We start from the raw sequence: 18612 nt of genomic DNA, 5'->3' as shown, positions 1-18612 counted from the left end.
GGAGGAAAGACTCGAATTCGCATTGAAGTAGAATGCAATTTTCACATCGCAAAGGTTGCAATTTAGAAAAAAATAATAATAACAACCCCTGCTTCATTTTGGTCAATGGATAAATAAGCTGTCTTTCATATTAATTCATGGTTTATTCTTCTTTATTTTGGAGAAAGCCTAACTAACCTATATGACATAATTGTTTATGTAGGTTTGTTGTTTGGGTCCTGAATACATTCAAGAAATGCTAATTGAATATAAACCCAGTAGTGCTCTGAGGACTGCAGACTGGGCTCAAATAGTGGAGCCCAGGTTTCAAAGCAAACATGGTGTAGCAGCATTTACCTGTTATGCTGCATGCAAAAGGAATATTTTGCCAACAGAAGTGTAGTCAGCTCCAAGTATAAATGCTTTTAAATCCAGGTTAACTTAAAACAATGGTTTTTTTCCCCCCATTCCTTTGATTAAGGTATTCTATATATTTTAAAAATAAATTTCACTCTACGGTATTTTAGTAATCGCATAAAGATACTTTTTATTTCTTTCCTTTGCTTTTAAATGTCTTCAATTCCTTAGGTTGTTAATGTGCCTAAATGTTGTCAATGTACATTATTTTTGTCATTTTAATAAGCTACCTTTGTTCTCTTTGCTTTGTGAATGTCTTCAGTTGTTCTATTTGTTAATGTAAAACTGATTAATCTATTGCTTGTGTTTGTTAAAAAAAAATCCATGGGAACGTCTTGGAAAAAAATGATCGCATATTAAATGGCAATAATGAGCTGAAAAAAAATGTAAATAGATTCATTTTCAAAATGGTTCAGTCCTACTATGGAATCAGACATATTACACAAAAGGTCAGTATTGGGTGAACAATAGAAAAAGGATCACATTAATATAATCCAGTTAGTTTCTACTGAGAGCATAAGAGCTGCGCCTTCATCTTCATCTTCCGTGAAGTGGCTTCTCTTACATTATCATAAGGAAGTCTTGTTCCCCTCATCCCATATAAAGATGTATAAAAGTCAAATGTTTAGCGGAAGGCGAATCAACGAGTAGACCCTCGCAAGACGTCCAGGCACCCTCACATGCCTCCTCCCACCCCAAAAAAAGTATTGGATGTCTCAAGGAATCTGCGGAGCCCCCCCCCCCCTCTTCTAAGTACATATTTGTGAGGGCACAGGGAGGCAGAGCCTGCACTCCAGCTCCACGTTCACTGAGGCACACACGGCCCCGGCTCCTGCTCTCTCCTCCTGCTAACTTTTCCACTTTTTCCTTTGACGGAGCCTTTCCCTGTTGGCAATAAGCAGCCATGGACGCCATCAAGAAGAAGATGCAGATGCTCAAGCTCGACAAGGAGAATGCCTTGGACAGAGCTGAGCAGGCCGAGTCCGACAAGAAGGCGGCGGAGGACAGAAGCAAGCAGGTTGGCCCTCGTTCACTTCTTTCATCAGAGATAGATGGATAGATAGATAGATAGATAGATAGATAGATGTGCATGAATATATTGTTTTCCTTGTTTAACTGGCTTGTCTTTGATACACATGTGTAGTTAGAGGATGAAATAAGAGAGTTGGAAAAGAAAATGCGTGTTACTGAGGACGAGCGAGATAAAGTGTTTGAGGAGTTCCAAACTGCCGAGGAGAAGCTGCTGAGCGCCGAGGAGGTCGCCGCCAAGGTATCCGTTCTTCACCTGCGCCGATTTCTTTAACCTTGCTCTTTTCCTTTCTCCTGTCCTGTCCTCTCCTGTTCTCTGTGCGTCTTTTGTATCTGTGTATGTGTGCCACTCCCTGGTCACCACCCTACCACCCCCCCCCCCCTCCACCCCCCCAAAAAATTACTGAAATGGGCCTCAGCTTGAGGATGACTTGGTAGCTCTGCAGAAGAAGCTGAAGGGAACTGAGGATGAGCTGGACAAGTACTCTGAGGCTCTTAAAGATGCCCAGGAGAAACTTGAGCTGGCTGAGAAGAAAGCCACAGATGTAAGTAAAGACAAGGGATCCACCAGGGCACCGTCACACATCCCTTTCACGTTTTTCATCTTCCTCTTGATACTGCACCCTCATTGTCATTTTACTCTCATGTTGGGATGTGGAGGTCTTCCGCAGCCCAAGTGTACATTTTTGTTCATACACTGTCAAATTCAAATGCCTCGAAACATATTGGTTTTATACCCTTGAGCTTTATACCTAGAAGATTTTTTTGTCAAAAAACGTTACCGTGAAGACCAATAATTGAATGATAAGCACTGATGTAGATGATAACCTTAAGTCAGACAGTATATGTCCTCCATGCAGGTTTCCCATATTTTCTTTTTTTTTTTGATAATATTTGAATATCTGTAAGTGTGCTTTAGCATTAGTTAATGTTCAGTAAAGGACCATAGTATGGCAAAACACAGTGTAACTTTAATACAGTAACTTTGATTTGGAAATAACCAAATTCCTAATCTGGGTTTTAAAATGAAAACATTTGGGAAGCCCTGCTCTATATTTTGCTACATGCTCAATCATTTACAAGCCAGCCCAAAGAAAGTCACACTTCAGTGTACGTGACATCCACACCACATCTATTTTCAATATGGACACATGATAGCAGTCGTATTACATTTTGCACACTAATCCTCGTCGTTTTATATGTCACTGCCTGCTGAGGGATTTTTTTTTTTCCGAAGTGAAAATCAAGTCAGTCTTCCCACGAGCGCAGGGAGCCAGCAGAGTGGATATATATAGCCGACTACTTTATATGGTCAACATTGAGCTGCAGGCTGCTTGCTTAGCAAAGGGGGGGAAAACACAGTTCCTCACAATGTGCCAGCAGCACAATTTGGCCAAATATAGCCGGTGGTGGAAAATATGTCGATCAAAAGAAACAGCATCGTTGTGGATATGCAGTATACGTTGTACGCGGTGATTGTTGTACAAACAATGCATGACAGCCATGTGGTTCTTAGGCATGCAAAGGTCGCGGCCCATTCAAGACAGAACATGTTTGTCCTCATTAATTTCTTTTGTACATAAAATAGCATAAACCATAAAGATGTCTAACTGGAGTTGTTAATAATCATTTTGCTCATTTACGCGTACATAGTGAGGGATCAGGACTGGGTCAACCCACAAAAATCCATGTACAGTATATTAAAAAAAAAAAAAAAAAATTCTCAACCCTAAAAAATGATTGGAGAAAAAAGCAGGGATAAACTTCCGGTAAACATTTCATTTTCCACAAAAAAATGGAGGTTGGCTCCAAAACCTCCCAAGAAAATAAAAAACGTTTTTTTTAAATATTAAAAAAAAAATTTTTTTAAATCCATGTATAGGTTAATCCGTGGGTGCCGAACAGCGAGTATGCGGATGTCCACTGTACTAAAAAATTATACGTTTAACTTTGTTATACTTAACAGTTCACCACTTCTGTTAAGACACCACTGTCTTAATACAAAGAGGAACCTTAATAATAGGCTACCACTCTAGGGGTTTCCTTATGTTCTTGAAGGGTTGTTTTGTTTGTTTGTCAATTATTTTCAGGCTTGTTTAGGACATCCTTTTGCCAGCACCATGTGTATTGTTCACAATTGACCAGTAGAGGGCGGTAAAAGACAGGTAGTCCCTGTCCTCTTTAGGTTGTGTCGTGCTTATCGAAGGGCGTGTACGTCATTAAAAATTCAGTTTTAATTTCGCATTCGTTTGCTTTTATGGGCCGTGTGACATATTATTTATCTGCTAATGTGTTACAGAAATACAATAATTCAGCGCTTATTTTGCATGACAATACCGCACATGTACTGTCCTAGTGGGCAGCGTGTCCTCTCTACAATGACGTAACGTCATCTTGTCAGTTTGAGCAACAGTGCGATAGTGCAAGATTTGTTATCGACCAGATACCAAGCTGGGACAATATCATCATGTAATGTACATCAATACCAATGCCTTTTTCCTTAAAAAATAATCCTCGAACTCATCATGAAACTGCTGTTTTGAATGAAATTTCATAACTTGTAAGTGTTTTGTGCCTTGTTTTTCCTTTAGTTTGCTAAAAAAAAAATGTATATAAACATAAACAAATTTAAAAAACAGGCAAGAATATGAGCAAAGTCCGATGTTTTCATTCAATTGCTATAGCCCAGTGGTTCTCAAAGTTTTTTTCACCAAGTACCACCTACAAAAAAACTTTAGCTTTCCAAGTACCACCGATATGACCAAAATAAATATGTTTTAGTGGGCCTAAGTGATCATCAAAAACAAGGCACATAATTTTTTCCCTAAAAGGTATATTCAATATAAACTACTGTTACATTATGCACTCTTTGAATAGTAACACTGCGCTTGAATATAGGAACAATTATAGGATATATAAAAAAAGTTAGTATATAATGATTCAGTTAAGATATATTTTACATAAGTTCAATTCAAAATGTACCTACATAAATTATTAGATGATAGTGTGGCAGTATAAAGTCCGCCACAATAGAATGATTGAAAACAAACAGTTCTAAAACATTAAATGCATGTATGTATGGTAGTTAAAAGTTAAATACAATTGAACTGTACTTAACTGTCTGCATAAAAAAAACTTTTCAGCCACACTAATATTGTGCAATTTAACCATTTTAATTCAGTGAATGTTTACATAGCACTAGAGGAAGTTTTTATACTACCATACCACACTTTGAGAATCACTGCTATAATGTAAGTATGGCATGGAAACAGCTTCATTGTTAACACAAACGTGTATTTATTGTATATTCAATCCATTCTCATTTGTATTATTGTAGTAGATTACTTTAAATTCCAGTAAATTCTGATTTCAATAACACATCTCTATAGCACAGTGGTTCTCAAGTGTGGTGTGAGTACCATTAGTGGTACACAGGCTCTCTCCAGTTGTATGCGGGCCAGAGAAATTACTCAATTAAATACAAATAAAATTGACCAGATTTAAAACATGAAATACATCCAAACGTATCGCAATGAAGCTTGTAGCTTTGCATATAGCCTGTTTAAACTACTTTTCTTGCCAGTACTGTACATTTTTTACTTGTCACTTTCCAAGCACAGTTCAGTGCTTAATACATTTGCATCTATTCTTCAAGTAGTTCTTTAAATGTTTAAGTCAGCATTTTATTTTAAATTTATGTGCAATCATTTTGAATTTAATCATGAAGTAGTATTTTTATTTTTTCTATATTTCATACGGTGTTAATGTTCATCTATGCATCGGTTTTGAACACTTGGCCCTACAATGTTACTGTATTTTGATGTTGGTCATTATGGTGGTGGTATTCAGTGTTAAGATTTGAGAGCCACTGGAGAGCAATAAAACTTGAGTATCGATCTCATGATACTGATCTTGAGAAATATCAATTCGTTCCGCGATATCGGCAATATCGGCACTTGGATCGATCTACCCACTCACTTGCAGCTGGGCAGTCAGCCAGCTAGTGCTCAAGCGTGCGTTTTGCTTTGCTGTGAGGGAATCACGAAGGATGGCAGGACCATCGTCGGTGGAGGCTGTCAAACGAAAGATTCGATCTTTGCAAGAGCAGGCAGGCTTCGCGGACGACAGAGCCGAAAGAATACACCGCGAGTTGCACGAGCAACGCCAAGCCAGGGAGGAAGTAAGACATCAATGAGTCTCCGTTTGGCAGCTTGTCGTTTATGTCGGTCGCTCGCCTCCGCGGGGGCCCTCTGCCACGCGGGATGCTGCGCTCCGAGTACGCAACTTCACCTGCTACGTTTTGATTTGATTCCCAACTCTTTGCCTTGTATGCTGATGGTGAAATAGCGTACTTTCTAAATGTATGACTCGAGAATTTTCTGCCAGCAGGAAGCTCAAATCAAAAACCACACTGCAGGTGACACATAATGTTTGACGTGCCCATATATGGTAAATGCACAGCAACAGATCGATTTTTTTTCCACCTTGAATTAGAAGGAGAGCAAATCCCTTGGGCGGTCAAGGCTTATACTGTCTGAGGCCAGGCCAGGCCAGGCTCAGTCTAATATAGCTTTATCTCCTTTGTCTGTTGACTTGTTACCAGCTTAGCCGCTCAATGTGTAGTACTGCGACTTCCTTGTTCTGCCTTCTAGAAATCAACTGAGTGTCAAACTGAGTGTCAAACTCAAAGTAAGGAGGACAAATCCTAGCTGCCACATCAGTTTTTGTGGCCCACGAAAGCAAATGTTTTCTTTTCTTATTTTTTCCTTTTTTTTAAATTTTATTTTATTATTTTTTTTAAATATGGACTATTTCCTTTCGCCAAATGCCTTCTTAACATAAATTCGAAAATAGTCACTCAACTAAAATATTTGCGAGCCACTTTTCTGTGCCAAATAATTTCAAGGTCAATTTGTTGTTAATATGTACTATAATAATTTGATGAGGTGATTATACATTTATATGGTTTTCACAGTCATAACGGCCCACAAGGGAACTAAAACTATGTGTGGGCTGCAATGAGAATGAATTTGACATCCATGATCTAAAGCTACAGGCACAGGAAAAGACAGTTTAAAAAAAAAAAAAAAACAGTTCATGTGGTCAGTGCATTTTGAAATGACATTAATCAGGGGGGTATAGGCTTTGCACGCGAGTTTAGTTCTGTGAGTCCCTCATAGTTATACTAAAAATGACAAGAAAACAGACATTATGATATACAGTATGCATAATTTTGAACAGTGATTTAGAAAAAGTACCGTAAGTCAAAAGTTAAAGATTCACCACCTCGCTACAAATCATCCCACAATGCATCTTCAGATCCAAGTGATGTTTAAAGTTTGATTTCTGAACGTCGTTTTTTTTTTTTTGGGGGGGGGGTATTTTTGTCTTTTTTTGGTGGGGAGGGTTTTGAAAATGTTTTAATATCTGTGATGTAGCTTATTGTATCCTCAAAAGTACATACTGCTAAGTAAATACAAATAGTTTAGTGTATTTATGTAATTAGTGTACATTGTGAGCTGGACATCTTGGATGAGTGCAAGCCGCATGTCAAAAAGCAGAGCAAGTCAAAGGAAGTCTTTCCCCAACGGGTTGCACAAACAACCAAACAGCTTGAATAAGCAATCGGGCCTATAATACTTTGGGCTGTCATGTAAGCATTGGATGGAATGGAATGGAATGTTTGTGTGGGGAAAACTGACTTACTGCCTTCTGTTCTCAGGCTGAGAGCGATGTGGCATCCCTCAACAGACGCATCCAGCTGGTTGAGGAGGAGTTGGACCGTGCTCAGGAGCGTCTGGCCACTGCTCTGACCAAGCTGGAGGAGGCAGAGAAGGCTGCCGATGAGAGCGAGAGGTATGTTCTCGTACAGGTTCCGCCGTCCGCCATCTTCTCTGCGTGTCGCTACGTCTTCTGACGTGCTCTGGCCGTGTCCTCGCAGAGGCATGAAGGTCATTGAGAACAGGGCCATGAAGGATGAGGAGAAGATGGAGATCCAGGAGATCCAGCTCAAGGAGGCCAAGCACATTGCTGAGGAGGCTGACCGCAAATACGAGGAGGCGAGTTTTTCACACGTTTCCAAAAAGTAACGCCAAACCGGAACGCAATGATGTGGAGTAAACGGTCGTTTTGAAGCTTAATTGTGTGCTCTGTAAGAAAAAAAAATCAATTGTTGAATTTAATTTATTAGATGAAATTAGAATATACTAAAAAAGTATTTGATTTCCACATATGTCTTGAATATGAGTGTCAATTTACTGTGCAAGGAGCTTTAGGCATCAGACTAGTCAGACCCGATTTATTGCAAAGTAGTATTTTTAACCTACTATCAAATACAGATTCTTACCAAACATTAATACAGATTTTGTTTTTAAGCCCGGTATGCAATATTTGCGGTCACATGAACTTTTGATTTTCTGCAATGATTGCAAAAATTAATTGGTCTTTCATTATATATTGTTGTACATTTTGACTATTAACTTCAAGTTTTCCAAAATAGATATTTTTGTTAAATTGTTTTTTATTGAACACATATAATATCCCCAAATTTTTAACTGAGGTGTTAACTGCCTTGCTTCAACAAAAAATGGCACTTGACAAACAGTCCATATATTAAAAAACAAAATCTAATCCTAAATCTAAAATTAATATGAACTCAACTAAAAAAATATATATTTGAAAAAAATAACTGCATTTAAAAAAGCTATAATGAAAAATCCAAATCTATTATAACCATGACTGTATGCTGTTGCATTTTTTTTTTTTTACGACAGATTTGATTGTTTTAGTTCTTAACATTTCTTTAATTTGCATTTATTTATTTTTTTACTGGCCCAAATTCAGTAAATGCTTATTTTAGAATAAACTATCGCTTTCGTAACACTTTGCTGTGCTTCACCTAAAGGTGGCTCGTAAACTGGTCATCATTGAGAGTGACCTGGAGCGTACAGAGGAGCGCGCTGAGCTGTCAGAAAGGTAAAATTCACAAAATTCACACCCACGTCACCCACGCTCCCCAGGCGCCGCATGCTAGCAGTTCACCCTATATACAAAAAAAATCGTATTAATGTCAACACACGTCCGGCTTGTTGGAACGTGACGCCTTGTGTTCTTACTGTATGTGCCGATCATTTGCATTTGCTCCCCCCGGCTTGAATGGCTGCGGCTTGCAAACGATCGCCACTCACAGGCACTGGCGAGGGATGGACGATGAGCTAAGAGTTGTGGAGCAAAGCATGAAATCACTAAACTCCTCACTCAGACAGGTACTATGAGCCAAAACTAACACATGTCAACTTTTTTTTTTTTTTTTTGCGTAAGACACTCCTCATGCAATCTTTCAGTGGAAAGAATGAAAGCCTCCGCTTTGCTTGCTGTGCTCACTCTCCTCCTTTTTATGCTCTTTTACATTGTGCATGAACAGTTCAACCTATTCATTAAAGTGACCACATTTGGAGTGGAAGTGTGTGTCTTCTCACACAACCGAGTGGCAAAACAAGCTGTGTTATACGATTAGTTTCATTTTGAAATGAGTGCAAATTAACTTGAACTCTGTATTTGGCCACTTAATCATGTCATGGTTAACTGTGAATCTCTTTCATGACTCTAAAGCCACGTTTTCCACCAGGCAGAACAATACTGTTTGATACCATTTGTCAGAAATTGGGAAGGAAGCTGAAACAAAAGGCGGGGCTGAACAATTCATCAAATTTTAATCAAAAAAGCAATGTTAAGTAAAATGCAATATTCAAATTGCAAAGGATGAAATTGGAAAAAAAAAAAACCATTTTGGTTAGTTGGTAATCTTTATTTTTTTATAAATATATTTATGGTGTCTAGATGAATTCATTGCTTAAGAAGTGCAGTCCACACCACATGTTTACATGTTGTAATCTGATTTATGGATGATTGATTTGTGTATGCAACACTTGTTTGGTCGAATGTTGTCAAATTGTCGAATTTAAAAGACTGCAAGTCAGTGTTTAGTAAACTTACAACACTAATTGGAAAAAAAAAAATACATTTGAAGAGGATGTTGAAAAAAAATAATCACACATAAAACCGCAATGTTAATATTGAGGCGACAAAAAAATGCAATTCGATTCTTTTTCAAAATGGTTCAGCCCTATCTTGTGGCACCTTATCATGTGGGTAGCACGGGAAGTGGGCGGAGTGAAACAAAGTGAAGTACGCCGAGTGGTCGACCAGGAATTGAATTTTGTCACCTCTACTGCATGTGACGGCGCAAACAAAAAATGACACCATTGCAAACTTGCCATTTGTCAGAACTGCTTGGTGGAAGTCTGGCTGAACATTGCAGGGACTGTGCCGAACAATCATTGATGCTTTGAAACAACACCTACTGTCCAAATCTAATCCGCTACTATTTCATCATACAATCACCCCCACATTCCTGCTCTGTTTAATAGGCTCGGGGTTCCCTACTGATTTAATCCCTGTCCTTCTTATTGATCGTGTTTCCTCTCTCCCCCCCCCCCCCAACTCTGCCCTTTTTGTTTCTTTCCCTCCACCCGTTTTTAACGTCTGGTTCTGTCCGTCGGTGTTGTTGTCGCTTCCTTCCTCTCCGTCCCCTCTTTGTTAAACAAACCAGCAAATGCTCTGAGCTGGAGGAAGAGTTGAAAACTGTGACCAACAACCTCAAGTCACTGGAGGCCCAGGCTGAGAAGGTAAGCAGCCCGTACGGGCCGACTGCATGCTGACAAAGCCCATCCAACTCTCCTCGATGGGCAGCCAGAAGAAAAAAAAACAGGACGCGTGCTGTAGTCCTGTACTATATTTGATGACTACATTAGAGTAACTGCACTGGTCAACAAATGATTACTACATTTTTGAATCAGAGAAAACTTTTCCAGACTTTTTTTTTTTTTTTTTTTTTTTTTTGCACTGATTCCAAATCTGCCTTTGTTTTTTTTTTTTTCTAGCATATCTGGTATTCATAATAATAATAAGTAATATATTTTAGGGATGGCGAGTACCTATACCAGGTATTGGTATCGGCTCGATACACGACTTATTTTAAGGTATCGGGTACTCGTGGAGGCTGCTGAAACCAGCCGCCGATAATCATGACACGAAAAAAAACAAATCTGGCCTCAAGCAAGTCCTCCTCAGCAATATTTGCGTCAGAAATAAAGGTCTTGGTTCATCTTTTTTCCTCATGTCAATAGTACTGCAGGTACCGGTACTCTTTATCATTGAGTACTCAGTATTAATAGATGTATTGGTATAAGTCTGAGAAAAAGTATAGAATATCCCTCATATATTTCGTAATATTTATGAATTAAGGATTAGGTTCAGCAACTGGTGGCTTTTTTTTCTGAAACGTTATAGCTCTAAATTGCAGCGCATGGTAAAATCTGTATTGCGCAAGCTTTCATAGGTCAAACTTAAAAACAAAAAAATGAAAATATCTCAAAAAGCTGAGATGCTAGAAAAAAATGAAAGTCATTTTTGCAATCGGTGTCAAAAATACATTAAAGGACATATAAATCTCTCTCTGAAAATTTGCTGTTGACCAGTGTTATCAGAGAGCTGACTCCTTCAGTTTGTGTGAATTGTCTTATTTGTGCTCCGCAGTACTCGCAGAAGGAGGACAAATATGAGGAGGAGATCAAGATCCTCACCGACAAGCTGAAGGAGGCGAGTTTCACAGAGCAACATTTGCCACCAGGAACATGCGGTGCCGTCGTTGTCGTCGTAGCGCGCTTACGTCTTTGTTTCTTCTGCACAGGCTGAGACCCGTGCTGAGTTTGCTGAGAGATCAGTAGCCAAGCTTGAGAAGACCATTGATGACCTGGAGGGTATGTTTGATTTTTAACTTCCTCTCCACATTTGATTCTTTGGAAATCCAGTCATGGTATTTTATTTATCTATTTTTTTGATGCGAATTTCTTGTCTTCTGTCGCTATGAAACTAGGGTCTCATTTCTTGTGTCCCCTGCTGGTTGCTCCAGTCATCAGTTGGTTTCACAATCGAGACACCCGGGCTACAACTAACAATTAATCTGTTGATTAATCAATGAATCAGATAAGAAAAAAAGAGAATTGTAATCCCTTTATTCAGCATGGGACATTATTTTTAAAAAAATGCACAAACACATGGATTTTGATTCAGTTCCAGGTTTGGTCTGTAAAGGCCTACTAGATACACCAATCCGACGTCGGTACGCGTCGGGGCGTCGGATTGCAGCGTCTGGTTGGTGTAGCGAACTCCGTCGTAACATCGGACCCCGCCAGGAAGCGTCTGGTGGGCGTTTCAGCATGTTGAATCGGCGTCGTAAGACGAGACATTTGGTCACTCTGATTGGCTGTTTGCTAGCGAATCAGCGCACGGGGCAAGAACAGGAAGTGATAAATGCGGATAAACAGTGAGCACGCCTTTGCCGCCTTAATCGTCTTACAAGTACAAGAGCGAGGGTTGACAATGTCAATATTTCACGATACTGTGTTAAGAGCGTGAGGGTTTGCTTCGCATGGGTGTTCATCGTGAGTGAAAAATATAGCTGAATGTATTGTTTACATTTTTATAATGTGCCTCCGGCCAATAGCTTTCCGGTTGTCTTTTTCTAACCATAATCGATAATTGTTGCTTCTCTAGTTATTTTAGCTATCTCTTTTATGTTTTTTTTGTTTTTTTTACTGTATTCTAGAGATTTGTTTTCCACAAATGTATCTTAAAGGCTTCTTTCTAATAGTCGGTTAACAATTACACTTAAATGTTTTATTTGAGAGGGTGAAAAAAACAAAAATGAACAACAAAAGCAGAAAAGAATGCTGGAAACTAATGTAGTCTAATGCCACGGTTAAACCTTCATTTTATGAAATGCTACTGAAAGTGACAGTTGCGCCTACACCCAACCCGAACCACAATACATTTTAGCACATAACTTTAAAGTCCCTAGTCAGTCTAATTAGAGAAACAAAGTAGAAACAAGACTAGTGAGTGACAAAAAGTCACAAGCCAACATTTTCTCTGTGCATACCGCAAAGGACTTTGCACTCACTTGTACTGGCCTTTCATTCCTGTCATTCTTTGGTGTAACTTTGTTTTCCTTTTTTCCTCCCTTTTTCTTTTTCCATCTCTCCACTTTGAATGGTCTCCGTCGCCTTTTCATGTCACCTTTGTCCCCCTACTCCTGTCACTGCACCTCACCCTGCGCCCGTGGCCCACCAATAGATGAGTTGTATTCCCAGAAACTGAAGTACAAGGCCATCAGCGAGGAGCTGGACCACGCCCTCAATGACATGACTTCCATGTAAACGTTCCACCTGCCGTGCCTCTTGTTTGTCGGTTGTTACAAGTAGTAGGGCTGGGCAATGAATCGGAATTGAATCGTGAGTTCGATTTTGGTTTCTCACAATCCCTAAAAACATTATAACCGAAGAAAAAGGATTCATGTGCCGAACGGCGTGGCGTGCGTTTGTAGGTTCCTGTGTTGGGAAAGCACCCTGAATGCAGCACTGGGTGGTGAATGTTATTCTGCCGTCCCCGAGTGTGAGTTGTTTATTAACACCCTGGTTAGCGCTTACTCCAAAACTAAACACTCAACAAAAAGAATCACATACCATGTATGTATAACTACGAGACATACTTAATTTTAGAAACAGCGCCAGTGCTAATGCTAGCAGTCAATGTAAAATACCATTGCCAAGCTAATAGAAAATTCGCATCAATTTCCGAGGGCGATATTTCTTCAAATAACTAATATTCGCACAGTATTGCTGGAGTAACACACACAGATAGGTAATATTACAATTCTTAAAAGTACCATATTCTTCCTAATCTGTGGAAAAACGAGCAACTTTCTTCTTCTACTCTTTATATCGTAATGTGTGTACTCCATGTATAGAAGGGACCACAGTGCTCCTATGAGGCCAATGCGCGCATAACAGGAACAGACAGTATTTATTTTAATTAGTTTTTTTATTGCTATTATTTCAACATTGTATTTTTCTTTGTTACAAATTTATTTTGCTGTTCTTTGAAGTTATTTTTAAAGTTAAGTTTTGATCATTGAAAATTTGAAATCCATGAGGATAAGCGGCTCGGATAATGTATTGATCGATGAATAATCGTTTCTATTAACTTTGATTTCAATATCAATCAAAATAATGATTGAGTGATTTTTTTTTTCTTTTTTTCTTTCCAAAATTGCCCAGCCCGAACGAGTTTTACTCGTTGTAGCAGTTGCCTCAGGATGCGTCATTATTACGCTCATTGTTTTACTCAGGGATTTCAGGGGCAATGTCTTTCATGTGTGAGCATATTCTTGCTCCCAGTGGGCTAGTCTTTCACTTTTATGTGTGACCATTGTATCAGTAAGATTAGAGTGTGTAAAGAGGACTGGAGTAATTGTAATGCATGTCACGTGAAGCAGCATGGACCAGTTTTATTTCATTTCTACTTGTCGGGCCTTCTAGTAGCATTTTGAGACACGCATGCAAATCAATGGAGGGATTCACTTACCGTAGCCCCGACCGAGACTTTCCTCTTTTGATTGATCATCTACTAACATGTCCTGCTTTGTCCCCATTTAAATTCCCCTTCCCTCCATGTGCACTTTTTTTCCTTTTTTTTTTTTTATCCCATTTCAATGGGCTCCGTGCCGTGGCTCCTGTTGATGTGGTGCAAAAAGTGCAGACTCCCCCTTTTATTTACTGTACTTCTTCTCTCCCCCCTTACAGATAAATTGTTTACAACTCATCAAAGACGCCTCCTTCCGGCGGAGTGGCATCTCTCTGCTCTCTCCAGCCTTCCCTCCATCTTCCTTTCCCTCTCCATCTGTGCTATTCCCATCCTCATGTTTGTTCTCATCCTCATGTCAAAGTCCATCCCATCTCTTGTACAGAATCCTAAAATCGTTCTGCGTTATGTAAAAAGAATAAACCTCATCCCTTCCATGTACGCTGTATCTCTTTTCTCTGTCCCTTTTTCCCTATTTATTTCCAGTCAAACCTAGAAGCCTTGATGTTCTGTCTTGACTTTTCTTTCAACGTCTCAACAATCGTTTTCCGTGCTTTCATTGTTTTTGTCATGTAGAAGGTGGCACACGAGAACTTAAAAGCTGAGCCAATTTAGCTTCTCTTGTAGCAGTCGAGGGTTTTCGGCATCAAGTACTGTGACGGGGTAATCTTACTCTGGGTGTTTTGAGGATTGGATTGTGATCAGGAAGACTATGGTTAAGTAGCGAGATGATGGAGAACATCTAGTTGGATGAAACAGACTGAGAAGCTTTGTGCAGATCTCTGTTGCAATATTATGACATTTGGGCATTGTACGTTACGCAGCAATTCAATAAATGTACAATCTAACCACTCTGAGTGTTTTGATGAATTACAATAAAGTAGGACTGAAAGTGGATGTCAACCCAAACATTTTCTTTCCAATAATATGCTTTATGCGCCTCCACTAGTCCAAACATGGCGTTCTGATTAATATTGCGTTGGTGGAAAATGAGTTAACCCATTAAGGCCGGGAGCGCACGACTGGGTTTATACCACTATAGCCGGGAGCGCTGTTGCATCTTTCAACCCTTAAAGCCAGGAGAGCGTTTGCCATTTTCATTTTTTTTAAATGCAAATCTCGGTCTCTTAGCCAATCAAATACGTCAGAATATACACGTGGCGGTGTCGCGACCCTTTGGAGGATGTCGCAGAATTTTTTTTTAGCATAATAGCGGACGCGCAGACGATCGCGGGAGCTCTGAAATAAGTAACGGCAGTGAAAAAGACGATGCACTTGTGGACTTTGAACCAGTGGTTTCAGTCGAACGTGATATATGGTTAAGATATGTTTTTAGACAATGACAATATTGACGTCTTTTTAACAAAATAGAGGATGCAATTACAACCTGATTTTTTTTAAAATTAAAAATAGTGCTTCTCTTGCACTGACACTTTATTTTCACATCTTCGATTGAAACAGTAAATAATAATTGGGCCTGTGTGAAAGCCACATGTCTAAGCTCTCAAATTCTTTTGGAATTCTGTTTCTATCCGCTACAGGAGCTGAGATATCAATTATTTTGTAGGTGTTGAATTTCTGTGAGAACCTCAGGTTTAAGAGTATCTTTTATCTGAGAATGTGTCAAACAATGGCAGAAAATAGTTTGAAACATTTTGGGGGTTTTTTTTCTTCAAAATTTTGCAATGCTTCATATGGTTGACTATTTGGAGTAAACAATGTTTTGCACCTTTCTAAGGGATCCTGGTAAGCAAGTATTGAAAAGGGGTGTGAAATGTCAGCATATTTTTGGGGCGCCAAATTTTTAAATAAATATGAAAAAAAAATACATTTTTGAATGCGTATTGACACTTTCTTGTGTCATTCCCAGCTAAAAGATAACCATTCGTATAACACAAATTAACAAAATAAATTGGTAATATATATTTAAATGAATCACGTTCATGCGGATCATGACCAAGGAGATGTTTTCATCATCCTGACTATCTTTTCTTGCAAAAGGTAGGCTGCCAGCAGACTTTGTACCTTAAATTCTTTCTCCTCCTTAATCTGTTTTGGCTTGCTCTCTGACTAAAATGATCTACCAGAATAGCTGGCGTGTCACTAATAAATTACACTTGGCCTTGAATAGGAAATGTTTTATACAGTATATTAATGACAGGTCTGCAAATTAGTTTTTTTTGTTGTTGTTGTTTTTTAACAGGGTTTCATATTTTTGACAGTGTGCCTTTATCAGTGTGAATAACAATGTTGACTGTGTGCATGGTTTCTCACAAAAACTTAGTGAGGTTTTTTTTGGTGCTGTGAAGAACAGTTTAAAAATGTAACAAGCTTGATTATTAACATAGTCCAACCGACTGACTGTCTCATAATCCCTTTTGCGTGACTAATACTTGCTTTTTTAAATTTTCCAATAGAAAAACTTGCCCATGCTAAAGAGGAGAATCTCGACATGCACCAGATGTTGGACCAGACTCTAATGGAACTGAATAATTTGTGAAAGCACAGTCTAACCCTGACATGCACTGTGGTTTGGCTTTTTTTGTACTTGCACCTTTGCTACCCAATAAACCTGTACCTTGTCCATGGTGCAGCACAAACAGCCAGATGCTATTTTTATTGCACCATCCTGCCTTCAGTGGAACTCACCCAAGGAGTTAAGGGAAGTAAAACTTAACCATTCCCTCCGATGAAGCCCAAACTCAGAAACACGTTTGTTTTTGCAAGCCAGTTTTTGTACTGTAACAATGTATTTAACTTGGGTGGATTTACAGGTGACTTTGGTTACAAATATTTTTTTTTTTTTTTTTTTTTTTTTTTTTAACACATCTGCATTGATAGTTACAAGATTTGCACATACCAAAGGACAACGTGGATAAATTTAGCACTTAAACCTCACAATAATGCCTTTTTTTTGACTGTCAATGCACTCCTCTTCTGAAACTTCAGTATATCAACTGGTGCTATTTTATTCATATTTAGGCCACAGTCCTAAGTTTTTTCCATTTTGTCTGCGTTTCAGACATCTGGTTGTGCATTGTTTTAGCATTTTTAATGTAGATGTTTCAAATATTTATCTTGTTTGAAATGTTTAAATTCTGAAATAAAGCACGTTTTGAAAGCTTTGTGATTGTCTTATATTTATTTTAACATTACTCCAACTACACTGCAGTATTTTAATTTTGGCACGGCTCCGGCATTTATCCCCCCTGCATGGGCTGAAGGTGGGGGGGGGGCTTGACCGATACATAGGAGGGCTGAGAAAGAAATTGTGAGAAATGTATAAAAATATTTAAGAATATCAAATAAAATGCTGGAGTGGCTTAACTGGGGCTACTCAGATTTCTGTTGGGGCTATCGGAACTCGTAGCACCAATTTGGAAATAGTTCACGAATTCATCTGGTTTTCATTTAAATAACGATTTGCCTTCCAGTCAATTGTTTCGCTTGTGATAAATTGTTTTATGAGTGAGTGTACTGCTGTGCTGACCCACATTTGCCGGACCATCGCTCGATTTTTTTCAGGATCGGGATTCAATTAATCAGGTCTGGCTCTCCTTGATGGCAAAGCGAAAGACTGCGGTCAGCCAGCCTCCACTCGAAAAAAATGAAGTCAAGCCAGCCGCCACTAATTTCTTTTATATCAGGCATTACGGTAATAGGTCGCCGACGAGCGGCGAAAGCACCCTTCAGATCAAAGCACACCATTAAGTTGAACTGGACACTGAGGTCAAGCCAGCCTCCACTCGAAAAAATGAAGTCAAGCCTTCCGCCACTAATTTTCCTTTATATCAGGCATTACGGTCATAAGTCCCCGACGAGCGGCGAAAGTCCCCTTCAGATAAAAGCACACCATTACGTTGAACTTGACGTCAATGCTTCGGGTTGGAAATAAATATTGTGTGCAACGAATTGGGTTATCTGTGTTGTCGTCCAATTTGTGTTTTGCCGAGTTGTGTTGTTTCCGACGCTAATGAATGCATCGCGCGGCTAGCTAGACGGAAGGGGGTGCCAGCGAGAGAGGAGAAGCAGAGGACGGAGAGGGAGCGTGACACTTTTTCAACTTAATGGTTGTTGTACTGTATTGGCGTCGGCTACGAAACACAGTTGCCGGTTGGATTAATAAAATGCGTTAATTATACTACGTCTGACGGCGTGTTCTTGGAAGACGCTACAATATATTAAATAAGCTCTCTGTTATTACGCAGCTAGTCCACTTCTGAGAGAATGTAGAATGGTTGGTTTGAATCTTGAGATTCATTGAAAAATAAAGAGTATTTGAAATACGGATATATGTCTGCAAGTATCATTTGTCTTCATTTTTTATTCACGCTAATCCCCCCCACAGCTGTCCACCAAAGGAAGTCCCACCCAAAGCTGATGTTCCATTTCAAAATAAAAGTTCCATGAAAGATGCACATTTCACTGTCACCACCCGTGATTTAAGGGTGATTTTTAATGATTTTTTTTTTATATCAGGGATGATTACAGTGAAATATGCATATTTCAGAGGACCTTTATTTTAAAATGCCACATCAGATTTGGATGAGACTTTTTGGTGGACAGCTGAGGTGGCCTAGTGTCCTGCAGAACCGGTCTCTTATCACGATACCTAAAGGTTAATACTTAATGAATTTTTCAAATCAGGCCTGATGACAGTGAAATGTGCATCTTTCAGTGGACGTTTATTTTGAAATGGAACAT

General features: G+C 39.1%; 1 protein-coding gene across 15 annotated transcripts; it reads left to right on the top strand.

The window, feature by feature from the left end:
- Window positions 1-1167: 1167 nt before the first annotated feature.
- On the top strand, window positions 1168-17033 carry tpm1 (tropomyosin 1 (alpha)). 15 transcript variants are annotated; one of them, XM_086027216.1, is made up of 10 exons: window positions 1171-1414; window positions 1541-1666; window positions 7148-7281; window positions 7367-7484; window positions 8330-8400; window positions 8615-8690; window positions 11023-11085; window positions 11177-11246; window positions 12622-12700; window positions 14130-14349. In XM_086027216.1, the coding sequence occupies exons 1-10, from the start codon at window positions 1301-1303 to the stop codon at window positions 14131-14133; spliced, it is 855 nt and encodes a 284-aa protein (XP_085883342.1). In that variant the 5' UTR covers window positions 1171-1300; the 3' UTR covers window positions 14134-14349. The 15 variants fall into 15 exon arrangements, with proteins under 15 accessions (XP_085883332.1, XP_085883333.1, XP_085883340.1 ...); XM_086027211.1 differs by lacking the exon at window positions 8615-8690 and adding an exon at window positions 10037-10112 and having other exon boundaries at window positions 1173-1414; XM_086027206.1 differs by lacking the exons at window positions 1541-1666; window positions 8615-8690; window positions 12622-12700 and adding exons at window positions 1845-1970; window positions 10037-10112 and having other exon boundaries at window positions 1168-1414; window positions 14130-14760.
- Window positions 17034-18612: the final 1579 nt, after the last annotated feature.

This window comes from Filicampus tigris, chromosome 4 (genome assembly GCF_054856515.1).
Source record: "Filicampus tigris isolate MCC_2025a chromosome 4, RoL_Ftig_1.0, whole genome shotgun sequence".
Lineage (NCBI taxonomy): Eukaryota > Metazoa > Chordata > Actinopteri > Syngnathiformes > Syngnathidae > Filicampus > Filicampus tigris.
This window is presented reverse-complemented; position numbering and strand designations above follow the sequence as displayed.